The 19,460-nt window shown below is 47.0% G+C and overlaps 2 protein-coding genes and 1 pseudogene across 2 annotated transcripts; 2 read left to right on the top strand and 1 right to left on the bottom strand.

Moving 5' to 3' along the window:
* Positions 1–2,262: 2,262 nt before the first annotated feature.
* LOC124680686 lies at positions 2,263–5,515 on the bottom strand (annotated as a pseudogene).
* A 4,169-nt stretch (positions 5,516–9,684) lies between these two features.
* Positions 9,685–16,208, top strand: LOC124680689 (50S ribosomal protein L1-like). Its single transcript, XM_047215748.1, has 10 exons — positions 9,685–10,251; positions 12,116–12,202; positions 12,647–12,688; positions 12,839–12,944; positions 13,157–13,221; positions 13,301–13,345; positions 13,423–13,530; positions 13,657–13,744; positions 14,833–14,879; positions 15,655–16,208. Exons 1-10 carry the CDS (start codon positions 9,685–9,687, stop codon positions 15,730–15,732), a joined length of 1,233 nt encoding a protein of 410 aa, XP_047071704.1. The 3' UTR covers positions 15,733–16,208.
* Positions 16,209–17,577: 1,369 nt separating this feature from the next.
* On the top strand, positions 17,578–19,223 carry LOC124680685 (aspartyl protease family protein At5g10770-like). Its single transcript, XM_047215746.1, has 2 exons — positions 17,578–17,704; positions 17,995–19,223. The coding sequence occupies exons 1-2, from the start codon at positions 17,578–17,580 to the stop codon at positions 19,221–19,223; spliced, it is 1,356 nt and encodes a 451-aa protein (XP_047071702.1).
* The last annotated feature ends 237 nt before the right edge of the window (positions 19,224–19,460 follow it).

Below are 19,460 nucleotides of genomic sequence, written 5' to 3' on the forward strand. Positions count from 1 at the left end.
CTCCTCCAAACGTCGGCATGCCTCCTTCAAACATGCCTCCTCCAAACGTCGGCATGCCTCCTTCAAACATGCCTCCTCCAAACATGCCGGTAGTGGAAGTGTTCATGTTGGCTACCAACAATCTCTTTTTGGCCAACACTTCATCGCGAAGAAGGTTGATGTACTCCTTTTGCCTCTCATCCATATGGGAAGTATCCATCAAGAAAATCTTCCTCTCCTCCTCCGCTAGGCGTGCATGCCGGTAGTTGGATCCATTCCAATTGTCAACCACGTCTTGCAAAGCAACTTGTCCTCCGCTATGGTGTAGTTGGCGGATCGACCGGGAGGGCGAGGTTCAATCAACCCTTCTCCTTCCTCATCTACATCCTCATATTCCTCCTCTCCATCGGCGGCTTCATCATGCATGAACGAGGATCCAACATTCATTGTGTCCATGAATGCCGCATCATCGACTCTACATTGCAATGAAATTCATCACTTCCCGGCTAGGTATGCATCTAAACTACAATTTGGACGAAAAGTAGTGTTTTTTTTACCTCTCGGGCATTTCATCATGCACCGTATGTGCGCCCGCGCGGTTGCCGGACGGAGGCGGCGGCTGGTTCGTCGTCGTCGTCGTCGGAGGAGGCGCCTGGTTCGTCGGAGGAGGAGGAGGCTGCGGCCGGCGGGGGACGGGCGCCTTCGCTTTCTTCGGCGGCGCGACGGAGGCGGGACCGATGTGCGGCCGTTTGCTCGACGGCGCCTTTCCCCTCCTCGGCACGGGCCGGGCGGTGCCGGCGGCTTGCGTGGCCATCTGCGCGACGGCAGCGCCTGCGTGCAGTGCCCCGCGCGGCGGGACGAAGAGCGCGCGCGCAGCAGCCGTTGCGTTGCCACCGTCGGCGCCGCCGCTAGGGTTTGGCGGTGGTACGGCGGAAGTGGCGGCGGCGGAGGGTGGGACAGAGTAGGGAGGGGTCGGTGGGTTGCCGGAGGGGTCGTCCATCGTCGGGATTTCGCCGGCGGCGCGCGGAGACGACGGATTGGGCGCTCGGGCGGCAACGCGGAAGAGGAAGTTTCAGCGCGGGGGTTTTTTTCGCGCTTGGACGAGCTTTGCCGCGCGCTGTAGCCGACGCGCCAGATATGCCGCTCCGGTTTGTGCAAAACGCCGCGCGCCCAAAAATTTTTACAGCGCCGCGCCGTTTACCGCGCCTGCTGGAGCGCCACATTCCCTCCCGCGCGCGCTATATCGGTCGTTTTTATGCCGCGCGGCCTATATAGCGCGTCTGTTGGAGATGCTCTAAGGTCTGGATAACTGGTGTAGTGAAAATAACTGACCCCGCGCCGCTCCGACACGCGGCGACTAGGGGAAACCATAGCTGCCGCTCGCCGCCGATTCGGTGGCGGCGGTGCCATTGCCCCCGCGGTGCCAGTGCGATTATCGCCTGATCCACGTGCACAGGCCAGGCCGGGCTACTTCAACAAACTGGCTGGTCAGGGTTACAATTCTGGAGTGGGTGGAGGCCCCTCCAATTGTGCCAGATACAATCCGAGTGGTGGCTATCATCCGCGACAGGGTGACAATCGTGGAGGACAGTACCGTGACGGCAACAATGGTTGCGATGGAGGAGGGAATCGGCCGGTCATACGGCGTCCAACTGCTTCAAGAAGTTCAAAACCGACTACCTTGGCAGCAACAATGATGGGCGGTACATGGACCGCCAAGTTGCACCTGCTATCACACATTGACTTCGTCGGAGACATTACCGGAGAAAAAAAAAAGTGCTACCAAAGCAGGTTTTGCTGAAAATTGACTTCATCGGAGACATCACCAGAGAAAAAAAAAAGTGCTACCAAAACAGATTTCGCCGCAGACATCGCAAGCTTTTAGCAAAACCAAAGAGCAAATGTAGCAAAACAGATTTCGCCGGAGAATCACCTTGTGCTACCATGCCTAACCATGCCTAAGGCGTACTAGATACCCGATAGTACACCGTATTAGTGGCACCAAAATGGTCAGATCTAGCTAAAAATTGAAAAGAATGCTTTATTTCGAGAGTTTCGTATAAATGTTGGATTTGTCAAATCCTGTGCCGCACATTAGACATGCTAATGCGAACCTAACTCTATCAAACTTCAAAGTGATACTCAAATATTACAATTCAATAAAAAACAAAATTAATTGATTTAGAAGTATCCCCTAACATAACAGCTTAAGTTCCAAATCAAAATCATCAAAAGAGGTGACTCACCAGATACACACGTCTCATTTCTACATCTCTTCTTTACAAACGGCCTCTGTTACAAGCATACTAGTATTACTCAAAAAATTCAATCTAATTCTGTACTGTGAGTACTCTAAAATCTCATGAATTGGACTACTGTATCCTATATATATAGCTATCTAAATTCCATTGATCTCCAATATAAACAAGTTTTATGCACATAAGAACGAAACAAACAACTGCAGGCTTCAACACCGTGACAGAGAAACTCAGAAGTCGACGCTGCCGTCGCCGCCGGCCCTGCACATGCACCCGGGCGTCCTGGGCTGGCGGTAGACGGTGCGGCCCCTCGGCCGGGCGCGCACCCGCTTGTACTCCTCCACCATGGTCATCACCCTCTTCCGGAAGCCGCTCCACTCGATGCCGCCTTCCTCCGACAGGATCTGCGCGTAGCGCTTCCGGTTCGGGTGCAGCGTCGGCGCCCGGCCCCTGCCGTGGTACACGCGGTACCCCGACACGAGCGACGACAGCTGGCTGCCGGAGTCCGTCACGGCGAACACGTCCGACGAGGCGCACGCTATGAAGTCCAGCGCCGCGAGCTGCGATGGCAGGTCAGTCTCGTCAGGTTGAAAACTCAAATTCAGAAACTGTCACGGAAGAAAAGTGCTTCCATCCATACCCGGGAAGAGAAGTTCTTTAATGGAGCGAGCTCGTCGGAGGAGAGGATGTCCTCCTTGGTCACCAGATTCGGGTACAGCCGCGTCAGAGGGCGAAGCCGTGTCGCACCGCCGTATATCTGAGACCCGGCAACGTACATGAACGTCCGGTGGTCGTAGCCGAGCGCGGACAGAATGAGCCCGGCTTCTTCAGGCGTCAGCGGGCACCTCCCCTGGCTCCTCAGCTCCTCCGGCGACACCGTGCTGGCGACACACAAGCACCACAAAAGGTTATGTCAGGAACCACTACAGTTCTTGGAAGATGCAGCAAAAACAGCATGCTACAAACAGGTGATCACTGATCAGTGTCGCACGCAGCAATGGCGTGGTTGCTTACGTGTTCCGAAGGCGCGCGGCGAGGGCCGGGAAGTGGGTCTCCCTGAACGCGTGCAGCTCCCTCCTCTCCTCTTCTCCGCCGCCGAACTCGCAGAGGGAGTAGGCGACCATGTCCACCTCGAACCTCATGTGCAGAGCGAGGTACCTGCTCGGCCCGCCGGCGTCATCGGTGTGCTCCTCCCGGGACGCCGTGTCAATCATGTTGCCTCCGAAGATCTGCTTGTCCATCTCCGTCTGCATCTCGCTCACTCCTCGCAGCCGCTGGACCAGCAGAGACCCCAGCTTCTGGATTTCAGGGGTGAACTTCAGCGCGTGGAAGTTGCATCTGCACCGCAGCCTCTGCAAATGCAAACAAACATCTTATGATGAAACAGGGCGTGTGGATGGAGGCGGCCGGTGTTCATTGTACATTGTTCATCTGAAAATAATCTCAAACGGAGATGAACTTGTTACCTGCAGATGGACTGGTACCGAGTCGAAGCCGAGCCGGTTACCGAACCCGAGGAAATGAACGACATGGTTCTTCCGAAGAACGGGAAGTGCAGTTTTGATGAATTCAGACGGATCAGCCTCTTTCGTGATGTCATTATCAGTGATCTGAGATAAAGGGGCACGAGTGGAACAAATAAGAAACCCTGAAGAAACAGAGGCATCTGAAGTTTCAGAACATGGTTCGGGCACTAACTTGGCTACCGATTGCCTCGAAATCTACAGACTGTAGATGGGGCGGCAAATCTTTCACAATGCGCACGTCACTCTTCATGTAGTTCACAAAGTAGTCTTCCTGGTAGATGTCACCGAACTGACTGGATGAAAAGGAGAGATGGCACACATACCAAACAAAAACTGTCAAACTTCATTTAATGGAAAAGAAAGTCAAATACAGCCACTGCACAATTTTTGTCTCTACAAATTGATGAGCGACTACTATTTCCCAACATAATAGTTCGAATTTCTAACCTTTTGTCCTTCCACACGCTGCTGTAAAGAAACCGGGGGAGAACTAGTGTGGCATTAAGCAGAGCTGCAACGACAACTGCGTTACACACCTGGAGGAAGAATGGAGCTCATTTAGGAACTGGTAAATATCAAAATTGAACTGATCTTTATGGGGATTTTAAAAATGGATCCTTACGGCCACACGCTGTTGATTCAATCCACCGTTTGCACTGATCAGAATGTAGCCATTGTTGTTCTCGCCGGGCTCTATAAGATTGATCAAATCCAGTGTAAGGAAGCAAGTAAAAAAGGCACAGCAACAATCTGCACAGGGTTGAGTAAAGTCTAACCATCGTCTGCCAAACTGTGTTTGGCGGCACAGGGCTTCCATTTGCGCGCCTGTTGGTAGGGTTCTTCCCATAATGCGAAATTATCACTATCTGACTCGTTCTGCACTGGCAGGAATTGGAGAAGTGCAGCATCAGTAAAAGTGAAAGATATACAGTTGCAGAGAGTAACTGGTACTGATGACAGAATCAAACCTTTGTGGTGGCTAAAGTTGCCATCTGTATAAGTCTTTCATGCATTATCTGCTCTGCTTGTTCTTTCCTTACTAAATTCTGCTTGACCTCCTTCGTTCACAAAAATGGATTTATCAGGTCCAGAGAATTCACGACATGAGGTGCAGAGATCAAAAATGTTTCAGTATGCAAGAAGATTCAAATGGGTACAGCTATCGTACAATCAGAGAACAGAATCAAATTCAGACGCGAAAGAAAACCGACAGAGGCGATCAGATAGGAAAGGTGATCTTGAATTCTTGATCAAACGAGGCTGTTCTGAATTCGACCGGGAGCAGAGCAAACATACCTGGAGGCCCCTGAAGTTGACAGAGATGGCGCCGTTCCTGAACTGCACCTGGTGGACCGCGGACATGAGGAGGGAGGCGACGAGCAGGAGGCAGCCCATGAAGCCGACCACCCCGGCGAAGACCCTGAGGTCCCACGAGGTGACGCCGCCGGCGCCGCCCCGCGCCGCCTTCCCCTGCCGCAGCCTCCCGATGTTGGTCGCGCCGACCCGCCCCTCGCCGCCCGTCTGGCCGACGACGACCCAAGAGCCCTCCATTTCCGCCGCGCGGCCGATCGATCAAGAAAGCGCCGCCATTACAGGACCTCCAGCCGTTCCTCCATCGGGGGCTGGGCTGGCTTGGCTTGTCGTGGAGGGCAACCCCTCAAGTCCAGCATCACGGCAAGAAGGACCCCATCTGGTGCCGAATTATTCTCTTCCCCTGACCTGACCTCCATTTTCCATGGAAAGCGTGGGCATCCCGCGATCGCTCGTGGTACGAGTTTCGGAGTAAAGAACGGTTGGTCAAACGAGGCGGCAGCTTCCGTTCGTTCGTTCGTTCTGTCCCGATCGGCGCAACCACCGGGCAGGTGAGATGGATGGATGATAAGGTAATGATCGGCGGCGGCGATAAAGAAATCGATCGGGGATCGGTGATGAGGATTAAAGAAGTGGTGAGCGGACGTGGAAGGGGTGGAGCTAACGTGAGGACGACTCGCCGGCATCGTCCTATATATGTGCCCTGGCGATCGCTGTGGCAGGTAGGTGGTGGCGTGGCGTGGCGGGGTGGAGATGGCATTTTGGGAGCGGGAGGTGTTCCGTAGAAGCGAAGAGAGGTTTCGGTTGGGAATGAGGAGGTCGATTGATGACGACGACGGGAAAGGCGACGGGAGTCGGTAGCCGGCCCGGTTGGTGGCGCACGAGTGCAATTTTGGTTCTCCGTAGCCGGCGTTGTGGACATAGCCTGTCACCGAGTAATAAACACAGTGCCATCTGGGCTTATGTCCTGCCGTGTGGTGGCAAGCGGGTGAGATGGCGGCGGCTTCGGCCGCTCTGGAACCATGGCGGCCGCGCGTCGGACATACAGGTGGAGTGGCTGTCCCGTGTGCGGTGTGCCTCGAGAAGACGACCAATATTGGCAGCCCATAAAAAGTTGAGAGGCTGCATGAGCGGCCAGCTTGAAAAGGTCGTAGGGCGTACCAGAGTAGTTCGAAAGTTTTGGTGATCCGAGAGGTCTAGGCTCAGTACTTGTGGCTTGCAAACCAACTGTGCGTCCGGAGATCACAAGACTCCACAATGTTTGCCCGGTACTGGTAGTTGGAGATCACAAGACTCCACAATGTGCTGTTGGCAAAAGCACCGGCACCGCACGAGCTGCAAGCAGTGATTTCCTTTTCCGATAAAATTTAAGGGTGTGTCTATTGCTCGAACTAACTTTGTTCTCAGTCAGATGATGTCATTAAATTTTAGTCACAATTTCCTCATGATTAGAACGAATCACGATGCAAATTCAATAATGTAAAATTTGACTGAGTACGAAGTTAGTTCTCAGCTAGCCGAGAACTACCAAATCCCAAAAAATAAAATGTTATGTTCATAAGAATTACTAAGCACATCAAACATAAAAAAAAGTATCATATTGAGGTTCTTGGACCACCTAATGATCAGTGTCCTGCCAAAATCGTGGCCATTGAAGTATTGAATTCATCTAAATCCTACATGGGAGCATCAATCAGACGATTCCCCGCCTTCTTTAACACCACCGGTGTGATCACCGCCGATGAGCTTGGCGCGGAGGCAGGTCTACCTTTTTTTTCTGCACGACGCCACCATAGCTACGATAATGTATATGTGACTGACCAATTTCTAACTTTAAAAACCTTGCTACAACGCCGGGCGCAGATCCGAGGCCTCCACCCCCTCCCGCAGCCGGAGCATCAAACGAAGGATGCAGGGACACATTGTTTCCCGATCAAAGATAGGCAGATAGCGGCAGTGGCGGCGAGGATGGAACCATAGGTCTTCTTTCATGGGACGAAAGCAACGGATCGACCAATTCACTCGTTTGAGTACATTTTTTAAAATGGAGTGAGTTGAAAAACATGTATCTACAATCTTAGAATATTACAATTTCAAATATAGCCAAGAATCAAAACATATAAATCTACTATAAATATTATCCAAAATTTCATCTTTTATGCTTTTTTTACGGCCATACTATTATCTGGACTTATCTTTTATTTAGACTTGAAACTGATGGATTGTTAAATACATTTCTAGTGGGCTCACTGGATTTTCATCTAAAATATTCACCTTTCTACACGGTGTCACCCAAAAGACTTGTAGCACCTGAACACTTCTTAACTTTTGATTCATATCCTTTCTATGAATGAATGATGTTGGTCTGAGTTATTTGTTGTAGTTGCTACGAGAACTAGTCACCAATAGAGAAACAAGGGGTGTTATTGATCTAAGCACAACTCAGTTTTCCAAAAGTTATAAGATAGATGTATGTATACATGAGGGACTCTCACCCATGGCCACCATGGGCGACAACCTAGGGCCCACGCTTGAAAGGGGCCCACGATTGATACTCCTTTATAGCGATTTGCTCGGTAGCGCGCGCTGCCGAGGATAGGGTTCGCTGAAGGATTTCCTTCATGGGCTTGGATCGTTTATTCGCGTACGTCTGATTCCTTTGTTTGGTAGATGGAAATTCGCTTTTCTTTTCAATGATATACAAACCGCACCGGCGCCAACGCTGTATGTGTTCATGCGGTTTTTTTTTCGTTTCGTTTCTTTTCCTTTTTTCGTTTACTTTTTCTGTTCCTTTTTAGTTTCTTGATCCAAAAAGTGAAAATATTGTTCCATGTGTACTTGGATTTTGTTGCCCACACCCTAAAATATAGTTCCCTCATGTAGATATAGTCGTCTTTATCCCAACTATAGTTGTGATTGTGTTCCCCCTTGTAGCTATCATTTATTCCACACAAGCTAATTATTTGTTCCCCATGAAGTCGTAATTTGTTTCTTGGATGGAAACCTTTTTTTTCAATGTAGACATGAGTTGTTCCATGGGTCCTAAATGTTTGTTCCCCGTGTAGACAAGATTTATTCCTCAGACACTAAATGTTTGTTGCTGTCGCCATCGGAGAGAGGATGGAGCCGGGAGCACCTTATTCTTATTTCATGATGTTGTCGCAGCCAAGGTAGTTAGAATCCCAATCCTACTACTGGAATCCTACGATTTGACGATCTTACATCATCGTATCGATCCAAATCCCACTATGAATCCCAATCGGGTAGAATCCATGTTGAGTCCCGATCCAAATCATAGAATCCTTTACAATAATGTAGAATATCGATCCTTTTTATGGACTTTTTTGTTTCTACTAACTCATTATTTTTCCCATCCGCTAAGACTACAGGGATACTACTTAAACATCCCAAGCCCTTTTCACTTGCTTCACTGCCCTTTATTTAACCACCAAACCTCAAATGATCTATCGCTAGAATATTATTGCTAGAAACTTTATGGATTATTATTTTTATCTCCATTATACTATTAACCAAACTTTGTGCTTGATAAAAATATCTTCTCTGAGTAACTATGGTAGGATCCTAGATTCTACGATTCGATACTACGACTCGATTCTGCCCGACGAAAATCGACTCAACTCCGAATCCCGACTCTGACTACCTTGGTCGCAGCCTCACCATTCGAAGAAGACACTGGAAAAAAACTGAAACAAGAAACAAGAACCCTCCCACAAGTGAGAGGGCGAGACCCGCCGCACCTCCAAGGCCTAGAAAACCATTAGAGACGGAGTGGACCAGCGGTGCCGGTAGAGGGGACTGAAACCCTAGCCGCATGTAGATAGCCCCCTAGGAACGAAAACAAGGGCACACATAATGTTCTGCCCTACAAATGCCCGTACGATAATTACTGATGTGCTGGAAGTTTGAGAAACAAAGACGAATGTTCTCTTTCTCTTAGCTAGGAGATTATCTATTATTGAGAAAAAGTTAGGAAAATTTCTCCACTATGTGAGTTGTCTTTTCTTACTTTCTTCGATTCATATTACTTGTCTCTAATATGGATGTATGTAGAAGTAAAATGTCTCTAGATACATCCATATTAGCGATTGCTAAATGCTAATATGGATCGGAGGGAGTACCTTTAATTTTGAATGGAACCATAATTTAGGGAGAATGTAAACATTAATTGTTAGAGATAAGTTGAGAGATTATCCATTGCACACTATGTTTTTCAGGGAGTTCAATTTTTTTTGAGTAAAACTTTGGGATATTTTTTTTGTGAGATAATTTTTTTACAGAGGAAATAGCTAGATGAATGACTATTTTTTTTGAGGGAAGATGAATGACTATTTAATTTCAGCTTAGTGAGTTTATATAGTGAACTTATAGGTGAAGGACAAGAGATGATCGTAGCATAAAAACTACACGGGCCATCAAAGTGTCCTATTTGGGCCGGCGCGAGCTGTATTGATCTTGGGCGTTCACCCGATGGAGCCCAGTCCGGTGTCCACCAGAAGAAACCCTCCCATTTCAGTCCACTCCATCTCTCTTCGTTTCCCCACTTAAACCCCACGCCGCACCACTCGCCGCCGGCCGCCGCCGCCGCCGCCATGGCTCACCTCCGCCTCCTCCTGTCCCACTCGCAACGCCACCCGCACCCCCACCGCCTCCTCCCGCTCTTCCGGTTCTGCTCCTCCAACTCCAGCAACTCCCCACCGCCGCCCATCAAGCCCGTCTCCTACGCCCCGAAGCCGCAGCCCCCACCCGCCGCCGAGGCTCCCTCGTCGGAGCCCCCGACCGCCAGCCCCGACGACTCGCTTCCCAGGAGATTCCAGCAGCAGCCGCAGCCGCAGAATCCGCCGCGGCAGTTCACGAGGCAGGAGATGCGGTTCGCGAACGAGTCGGGCCCCGCGATCGCGCCCGTGTCGTACCCGAGCAGGGTCGCGCCCCTGCCGGAAGACCGTCCAGCGGCCGGAGCGGCCGGAGAGGAGGGGGTGAACGAGGAGGATCTGCGCGGCGAGGGGGAGCGGATCGAGAAGGAGGCCCAGTGGGGGAGGAGGCCCGTCTTCGGCCTCCAGGTGGAGGAGGAGACGGTGCCCTACCCGACGCTCATACCCGTCGTCAAGCGGCCGCAGAAGGTCGCCATTGATCTCGTTGATGCGCTCCGCGAAATCAAGGTCTACCGCTTCTAGTGTTTTGCTTCGAACTTACAAGTCAATGTTGTTGCTGTGACCCCGTTGCGGATTTTCTCTGGTTTCGAGATGGTCTGAGTGCTCTACGATATTTGCGTTGAGAAGAATGCCCCATCTGTAGTAGTAGTAGCATGATTTTGTCCGGTTTAGTCATGCAGATTTAGTAGACTTTGTTTGACTGAATTCTAGGCGAGGGTTAAGCCATTTTTGATGTTTCTTTTTGTGACAATAGATGCTAGCCTACTAGACTTATTACTCCTACTTTCTTAGGCTGCCTGCCTGCCTTTGCCATTGTGGTGGATTATGATAATCCTGTTTGGTTGAGTTGCTGTGACCCATTTTCCTGTTTTATTGCCTGATTTTGGTTTAATTAACAAAAAAATAGTTAAAAATCTTGTTGTTTTTTGGAGAAAAAGCAAAGGACCTTTGCGTTTCATTTGATTTAAAAATATAATGTAATACAGCAGAAACAGAGAGAACCTAGTATACGTCCAGGTTGTCGGCAACACTGCCCTGATGCCTAGCGTGCCAGCATGAGCCCAAAGAGCTGCGTCCTCCGTGATTTTGGTCAGCAGGTTGTAGATCGAGGGTTGTGCTCTATCGAATACGCAGTCATTCCTGTGTTTCTAGGATCTTGTTCTGGCCATCAAGAAACAGAAGAGATATCAAACTGCAAAAGTGCAGTGCTTTGTTTTGCCATATTAGTCGAATTACAACATTTTTGCCAAACAAGACTAACTTCTTCACAACTTCTCTAGAATAAGCTGAGCAACCCTAAACTGGAACGTGATCTTTATTTCTACGTGGATGCTATAAACATTTTCGGTGTTCTTTTTTTTGACCATTTGTTTTTAGCGCAAGTACATCCAAGGCCAAGGCTGGAAGTGCCAGCAGGCGCCGTGATGGGCACAATATGTTAATGGCATGGGTAGGAAAATAAGAGAACCGGATAGGTTAACAATAGCATAGGATTCCTATCCGATAGATTATTTTGGCACCCCTCGGAATTGGTGAATCCACCCAGGAAAAACAACCCCATTTTTCCTAACATTGCTGATTATGCTGGGAAGAGGTCATGTTTTATAAATATGTAAACGTTGAAAACCACTCAGTGGAATTTTAGGAAGTATGATGAAGGGAAAGAAAAGTGAACAGCAACATATTACCAAAATCATGTTCATACAATTTTTAAAATGTGATTGGGTTAACTTGAAACTTTGTAGGTTTATAGGATGTAGCCTTCACCTGCATATCTTATATATTAGATTTTTTTTTAGAACTTATACACATGGTTCGCCTGAAGTTTTCACTGTAAGGATTGTTTTCCCGCTGGATAGTTTGTCCACCTTTTAGCTACCAAATCTTTCAAATTTTTCACTTGCTTGAATATCTTTACATTTGTAGGACAAGTAGTAGACGCCGATTAAGGTGTGATACAGTGGATAAATTTGATATTTCATAATCTTTAAATATCTCAAAAATTATTTACTTCAAAAGTGTCTCCTGTATAGGTTTCACAAGTTTTTATGTTCAGGGTGTCTTCATGATGTTGGGTTGGAGCACCAAATGGTTTTTCTTAGAAAAGTAAAAGAGAATAATCAAGAGTTTTGTTTTGGCACTACAGTATTGTCAATGTAGTTAGTTTTCTCCTTTACACATTTTAGACCTCTGCTAGGTCGTGCGCCCTCATGTTTCAGCACCTATTTGATAAACATATAGGTTAAGATGACTTGTAACCTATGAAGTGTGTGAAAATGTAAAAAGCTTTAAGTTTCCATAAAACATGAGAATTTAATTTTCTTATAGTTAAAGAATCTAATGTCTTACCTGTTCTGTTACTTTCTTCCAGGCCAGTGCAAATGAGAAGAAGCGGAATTTTACTGAAACAGTGGAAGCTCATGTAATGTTAGGTGTTGATCCACGTCGTGGTGACCAGGTCTGCTGCACTTCCTTAGAAGTACCTTAAAGCACACATTTTATCCTGCTAACTTTTCTCACATCATAATTCTACTGTAGTACGGGAAAGTAACTTCTCATGATACTGAATTATTGATTGATATTTTACCAATTCCAGTAATTAAAAGGACTGATGGTTTAGGCCATCATACTTGCTGGGAAGCCAAAGTTCACTTGCGTGAAATCAGTGAAGCTATGTAATATAACAGGGACGCTACTTAAATGCTTTTTTATACCCATTGAGGCCTATCTAATACATTCATCTACAGAAGAAATGTTGTCCATGGTTTCCGTGCTTGCTAAAAGAACTGATGATTAACTAACACTTCATCATTTGATTCGCCAAGTTACCTCCTGATCTGCTTGTGAATGTTAGATGTAAAGTTATTTTCCGACACTGACCAATTTTTTTCCTGGTGTACAGATGGTCCGTGGAGCCATAACTTTGCCTCATGGCACTGGCAAGGTACCTTTCTTAGTATCAATGAAGTCTATTTATGCAAGAATTTTACAGGCATCACTTTGTTTTTCTCTGAAACATTAAAAAAAATCTTGCATTTACAACATGTCATTGGTCCAATTAGTGCTTAATGCTGAGGTCTTTATTATTTTGAAGACTGTCAGGGTAGCAGTATTTGCTGAAGGTCCTGCAGCAGAAGAAGCTAAAGCTGCTGGAGCAGATGTCGTTGGTGGCGACGAGCTGATTGAGGAGATTCGCAAAGGTACTTCATCTCCTTCTGTTGATGTAGGAGTTCCTTTACTATGTTGTGATTTAGGAATTTATTTTCCCTTGAAATATTGCCAGTCGCTACATATTCTCACTCTAGTACAGCATTGTAATGGATTCCCAATTGATGTTTTAGTTTTCCATCTTCGATGTTTGAAATCCTTGTTGATTGGGAGTTCTTTTCCACTTACGATTATATATATGTAGGAGGAGGCAAACTAAGTTTCGACAAGTGCATAGCAACCCCAATGTATATGCCTCGGCTTTCAAAGGTAGTAGTGTGAACTTATGACATCAATGTTATTTCCTGTTTGACATATTATTAACAACCTGATTTATTTGCTTCCTAAGGTCGCTAGAATTTTGGGTCCTCGTGGTTTGATGCCAAACCCTAAGGTAGGCATCTTCCTTTCTCAATTTATTCTGGAACTATACTTAAATCTTCTGCCTTTTGTGACACTTCAGTTCTATAGTTAGGGTCTGTGACAAATGATGTTTCTGGTGCTGTCAAAGCGGCAAAATCAGGCCGTGTTGATTTCAAAATAGACAAAACTGCTATAGTGCATGTTGGTCTTGGAAAGGTATGGGACATCAGTACAAATGCAAATATGCCTGCTGTATTTATCAATGTTCCTAGATGTACCCGAGCAACTTCTCACATTGTAATTCTGTGACATGGCTCAGTATTGTTTGTGTTATATTTGCAGGTGAATTTTTCCGAGGAGAGTTTACGTGAAAATATTGGTGCCTTCGTAAATGCACTTTTACTTGCTAAGCCTGTGGGCTTAAAGAAAAGTAAGTGATCTTCTGGTCGTGCTTACATGGTTATATGCAAGTATTTTTTTGAACAGTGTATTATGAGTGAATATGTCTCACGTATTACAAATCTATGAACCTCAAACATGTTTCAAATAGTTCCGGTAAATTGCTGATGTTGACAATATATTACTGATATTCTACCTCCGTTTCAAGGAATAAGGCGCACGCGTATTCCAAGACAAACTTTGACCATAAAATCTTGATTATATTATACTCCCTCCGTTCCTTTCTATAGTGCCTATTGTTTTTTGGCACGGAAATTAGCGCAAGCAAATTTATTGACACAAAACCCCCCAGCGCTATTTGAGAGGAAAAAAAAGGAAACTGGAAACAGATCGGAGACGTGATCTGCTCCCTACGCGGCCTACTCCTTCCTAATCTCACGTGATCTGTATTTGCTATTTCCTTAACAGACGCGTGCGTGATCTACTCCTTCCTAATCTCACGTCCAGATTTTCTCTACGTGATTGCATACCAGATTTTCTCAACGTGAACAGATTCGTTCCAGATTTTCTGGACGGAAACAAATCGGTGGAAGGGGTTATTTGCAAAAAAAACACAGCTTTCCTCTTATATTCTGAAACAATTGCGAAAAAACAATAGGCATTATAGAAAGAAACGGAGGGAGTATGTAATTAGCACCGTTGGATTCGTATTGAAAAACACTTTCTAATGATGCTAATTTCATACAAACAATCTTTATGTATTGAAAGTACTTGGTCAAACAAAAAACACGTAAAACGATCGCCTTGTTCCTTGAAACGGAGGTAGTATAAATATAATGTATGGAGTATAAACTTTGAGCCTGACTGCTGTACCCTTTACAACATGACTGTTTTCTTTTTGACCATTCTCTGTGAACTTCAATACTTTGGGCACTTGAGGTGAAACTGCTGTTGCCAATAAGAGGCATCTGAGTATCTGATTCGGATGGTGTATTGGCCACTAATTCTTTCTTGGATATTATTTTTCTTCATGCATGCTCCAATACATTTATGTTGTTTCTCTGGTGAAATTGTGATGATGCTATGAAATCCAAGTTGTTAACACTCACTTCTTTTCAGCTTCGAAATATGTTGGATACGTTAAGAAGTTCACGTTGAGTAGCACAGTAAGTTCTCTTCCCTTTCACATTTGTCAGATGATAGGCCTATCATTTGTTTCCACTTTGTAGGGATGTCACAGAATACTTCACACAAAAGTAATGATATGTTAAAGATCTTTGGGTTTTCATATTCTTATGAACTCATATGGTTCTGTTATGACAGCAGTAGGGGAGAACCCTACCAAACTTAGGGTTAGAAATACAAAATGATTTTTAAAAGGCTTAGAAGAAGACAGAAAAGGGTACATTTTTTTGGTCAAAAATCTAACATGCTAACCAAACTGAGAAGGATACAAAGAAATAACCAAGAGCAAGGGTACGCATTTTGGCACTAGTAGTCTTGCAGGCATTTTTTGGGTACTTTCTTCATTCACCAATCAAACTGCAATTGTGCATGTTTCTTTGGCAAAAAATCTTTTGTTTTTTGAATCTAGGTGGTACAGGTAGTGCATTTTTTGTACATTGTGCTCTCTATTGTTTTTAGAGAATGGATCTTTTCTCAGTCTGGCTTATCTCTAAGTCGATACTACGGTACATAGAAAGGTTCAATTACTGCTAGGTCCATCATTAATTGTTTGGATCGGGATTGGCGTTTTAGTTATCTTCATATGATTCATGCACCGGCACCTGTATGTACTGTCCAATGAGAGGTCTTGTGCCTATACAGTTCATGTCATTTCCAATGTGGCGAACTAAAACCCCAAATTCGTCAATTGGTCATTTTCAGCTGCAACATCCCCTCAGATTGCTCATGTCCCTTACTGGAGGAACTTTTTTGCAGATGGGACCTGGATTTTCTGTTACCATACCCTCACTATCAGCAGCAGCTGATAATTATACCAAAGTGCAAGTCAACTAATGAACCATTTTACTTCTGGCACTGTTGCAAGTGGCTGGGCTGTTGGAGTGGAACATACGTGATAACCAGGCTGAGCTCAGTTTTATGATTGCTGTTTGGCCACATTCGGATGATAGTTTTGTGGTAAAAAAACTTTCAGCAAACATTATGTCGTTATGTTTCCTATGGTCACATAAACCATGTGGTTGCTTTTGATGGCCCACTCACCCCTCAGTGCTCTGCAGTTTGTTGTACGCAATGCGAGTTCATTACCAGAAAGTTTGTAGGCATAGGTTTTTCTCATTTTGCAAGATAATTAGAATTGGGAGGTTGGAGCACCGACATTCCAGTGATCAGTGACCACTAGCAAGGAAGTATCTGTTGTTTGCTGGGATTTTGTTAGCAGTTACTACGTACTTTGTTTGTTGCAGCTGACGTGATGCAGTTCAAAATCGTCAGCTGATCCAGCTTTTACAAGTTGGAAGAAATAAAGTAGTTGTCCGGTCTTTTCTTGGCATATATATGTGGCCGTGGTAAAGCAGATTTTGACCTTCTACTCCGTTGGCTGCGTCTGCGTGCTCTGTTTTCTGTTTCTATTCTGGCCTCTAGTATCGTTTCTTCAGTTGAGGTGGCACAGGAATGGATATAGGACCATGCAGATCGAACAACGGGACCTCAGTCGTCACGGACAATGACACCCCTGTTACCGTCCTCCTACTGGCGCTGTCTCGGTTGAATCTTCCTTCATCAGGTGAAGAACTGTGTTTCTGAATGGGGTACAACAAAGCCCTTACCCTTTGCAACACCACTCTCGATTTGCCGCAGAAAGATGTCGGTTAGTTCTGCAAGAAGCCCACCGATGCCCTCACTGAGGCTTTGCCATCTCCATGCACTATGTTGTTACGGTGATGACATACATTCCAGAAGAAAAACAGCATCTTGGGTTTCATTTCTGTCGCTACACTTGAGATCAAATTCAAATAACCATCCAGGTTCGGTCCCGCTGAACTCGGATTCTGGTTGTAGAGTCCAGACTTGCGGCATGCCTTCGAGGAGGGCTCTAGCCGGTGTGCACCTGACAAGATATTTCCCGAATATTCTTCTCAGAGCACCCACAGTGGGACTTTTATGCACGAGCAACAGGGATTTAAAACAGTTTTTTACACGGGATTTGCTAGTTCTTAGCTAGCGTGCTCAGTCAACTCTTACACCATCCGTTTTATATCATGATTTGTGCTAGCCATGAGTTGCAACTGGATTAAGTTAATTCTCAATCGACGGAGAAATAGTCACACCTAAAAAGAAAACCAAAAACCATATTTTGTTAGTATCATATTGTGTATTAATATATACACCTGATGTGCATATATTCCCTGGATTGGCTATACAACGATCTTGTGTCCGTAGTTTGTCTCAGTAGCATTTACATGTGTTAAATTTAGCAGCATATATAATTTGCGAATCAGGATATTCGTTGAAGGTAGGAGCACGCATGATATGGATATATGTGGATGATCGATTAATCGTTGCGCCAGCGCTTTTGGCATCCCTTTTGGAAGCACGGACGTTAATCCCGATTCACTTATACATATGCACAAACGTCGTGTAGACGTACGCAGCTTCGGGCAGATCGTGGAAGCATATAAACAAGAGAAACCATGTGCCCGAGGCTGAGAATAACCATTTTATATTGTAATTCCTCCAATCAGTTGTCATGGAAGAACACCACAAGAACCAGGGCTTCTGACAAGAACAATGCTGCCGACGGCCGAGTCAGCGATGCGTCATGCATAGCTATATATATACGGCAAGCCTTTTCCAGGTACCATGCAACCAGACCCATTAATTTGCTGCATACACTAGCAAATGGCTCCTCACTCTGCCATTCATAGCTGTCTGGTTTTGTGCCTGCTTCTTGTTGCTCCTCAACTTGGCAGCTCTTACAAAACTACTAGCTACTACACCCATGGTGGAAGCAGGCATGTGGTTCTTCGTTCATCTCAGCAGGATGACTCGAGGGCTCCATCGACATGCTCTCCCGTAGAATCTGGTGAAGTATCCTTGCATCAATCTTTGCATATCTGAACCCCATCTCGATCGCTCATGCATATTTACTGCTCTCTCATTTCCATAGTTTTCGTTCTGATTGTAGTTTGAATTTAAACTAAAACCACGACAAGAATTATCAAACAGAGGGAGTAACTAACTTCATATGATATATAATGTGCTTGCCAAATCAATTCGTTTACATAAATATGTTGATAAATTGCCTACGTTTTTCAGGAGATGGCGCGCTATCTGTAACGCACCGACTGAGTCCCTGCTCAGGCGCTGATGCGGACCAAAGCATGCCCACGATCAGCGACACCTTCAACAGGGACGCGCTCCGTCTACGTGCTCTCTCTGGTTCTTGGTCTAATAAGCACTCTGATCTGACGATCCCCTCGACCGGCACTCCCCTTGTGGCATTGCCGGGTGGATCCGAGTACCATGTCACCGTCGGCTATGGCACTCCCGTGCAGAAACTCACGGTGGGGTTCGACACGGCCACTGCAGGAGCCACATTTCTCCAGTGCAAGCCGTGCGCCGCCGGAGCCCCATGCGGAAAGGCCTTCGACCCGTCCAGATCGTCTTCCCTCGCACAGATCCCATGCAGCTCTCACGACTGCCCGTTCAAAGCATGCTCCGGCCCAACCTGCACGATCGCCGTGACAAAGAAGGGCGCCGTCTTGGTGAACGCCACCTTCGTCACGGACACGCTCACGGTGGCGCCATCGATTCCGGTGAACGACATCAGGGTCGCCTGCCTCGAGATGGGCGCTAGAACGACCGACAGCTCGTCCGGGGTGATTGACCTCAGCCGGGAGAGCCACTCTTTGGCATCACGCGTCGTTCTGTCACCGGAGACGGTCGCCTTCTCCTACTGCCTGCCGTGGGACCCTGCCACCCAGGGCTTCCTCACCTTCGGCGCCGTCCGCCCAGAGCGCGCCGGCCGCGGCGTGACCTACGCCAAGCTACAGAGAAACGCTGGCCGTCCGAACCTGTACTTCGTCAAGCTCGTCGGCTTAAGCATCGGTGGCATCGACCTGCCAGTTCCCGCCGCCGCGATCGCCGCCGACGCGCTGGTCGAGGTGCACACCACCTTCACCTACCTGAAGCCGGACGTGTACGCAGTTCTTCGAAGCAATTTCAGGTGGTGGATGAAGGAGTATGTCGTGGCGCCATCGTCCGGCGAGCTCGACACCTGCTACGACTTCACGCACCTCAACGCCATCGAGGTGCCGATCATCACGCTCAGGTTCGAGGGCGGGGCGAGCCTGGAGCTCGGCATCGAGCAGATGATGTACTTCAAGGACCGCCGCAACATCTTCTCCGTGGCGTGCCTCGCTTTCGCTCCGGCGCCGGCCTACGCACCGGCTGCTGCGGTTATTGGGTCACTGGCGCAGTCGGAGACGGAGGTGGTCTATGACGTGCTGGGAGGCAAGCTTGGGCTCGTCCCAAATCGCTGCTGATCCATCCAACGGATCAAGCACCACTGCATGCATGCCTCTTCAAAATGGGTTACTAATAAGATTCACAGTGGCCGTGTACAACTGTGAGATGGACCAGCACATTTTTAGACTGGCTTGATGTACTCTACTTTGGACTTTTACAAGAATAAAGTTTTATGTTTTGGAAAGGAAAATGCTTTATATCCTCCGGAGGCTTCACCGCTCGCGACCTCCGGGTCGAGCGTGCGACACACGTCC

The sequence above is a fragment of the Lolium rigidum genome, unplaced genomic scaffold (genome assembly GCF_022539505.1).
Source record: "Lolium rigidum isolate FL_2022 unplaced genomic scaffold, APGP_CSIRO_Lrig_0.1 contig_24363_1, whole genome shotgun sequence".
Taxonomy (NCBI): Eukaryota; Viridiplantae; Streptophyta; class Magnoliopsida; order Poales; family Poaceae; genus Lolium; species Lolium rigidum.

Coding starts and splice junctions, on each gene's coding strand:
- LOC124680689 (XM_047215748.1), top strand. CDS start 9,685: ATGGCTCACCTCCGCCTCCTCCTGTCCCACTCGCAACGCCACCCGCAC. Junction 12,203..12,646: donor ATCCACGTCGTGGTGACCAG/GTCTGCTGCACT, acceptor CCTGGTGTACAG/ATGGTCCGTGGAGCCATAAC. Junction 13,222..13,300: donor ATATGCCTCGGCTTTCAAAG/GTAGTAGTGTGA, acceptor TTGCTTCCTAAG/GTCGCTAGAATTTTGGGTCC.
- LOC124680685 (XM_047215746.1), top strand. CDS start 17,578: ATGGCTCCTCACTCTGCCATTCATAGCTGTCTGGTTTTGTGCCTGCTT. Junction 17,705..17,994: donor AAGCAGGCATGTGGTTCTTC/GTTCATCTCAGC, acceptor TACGTTTTTCAG/GAGATGGCGCGCTATCTGTA.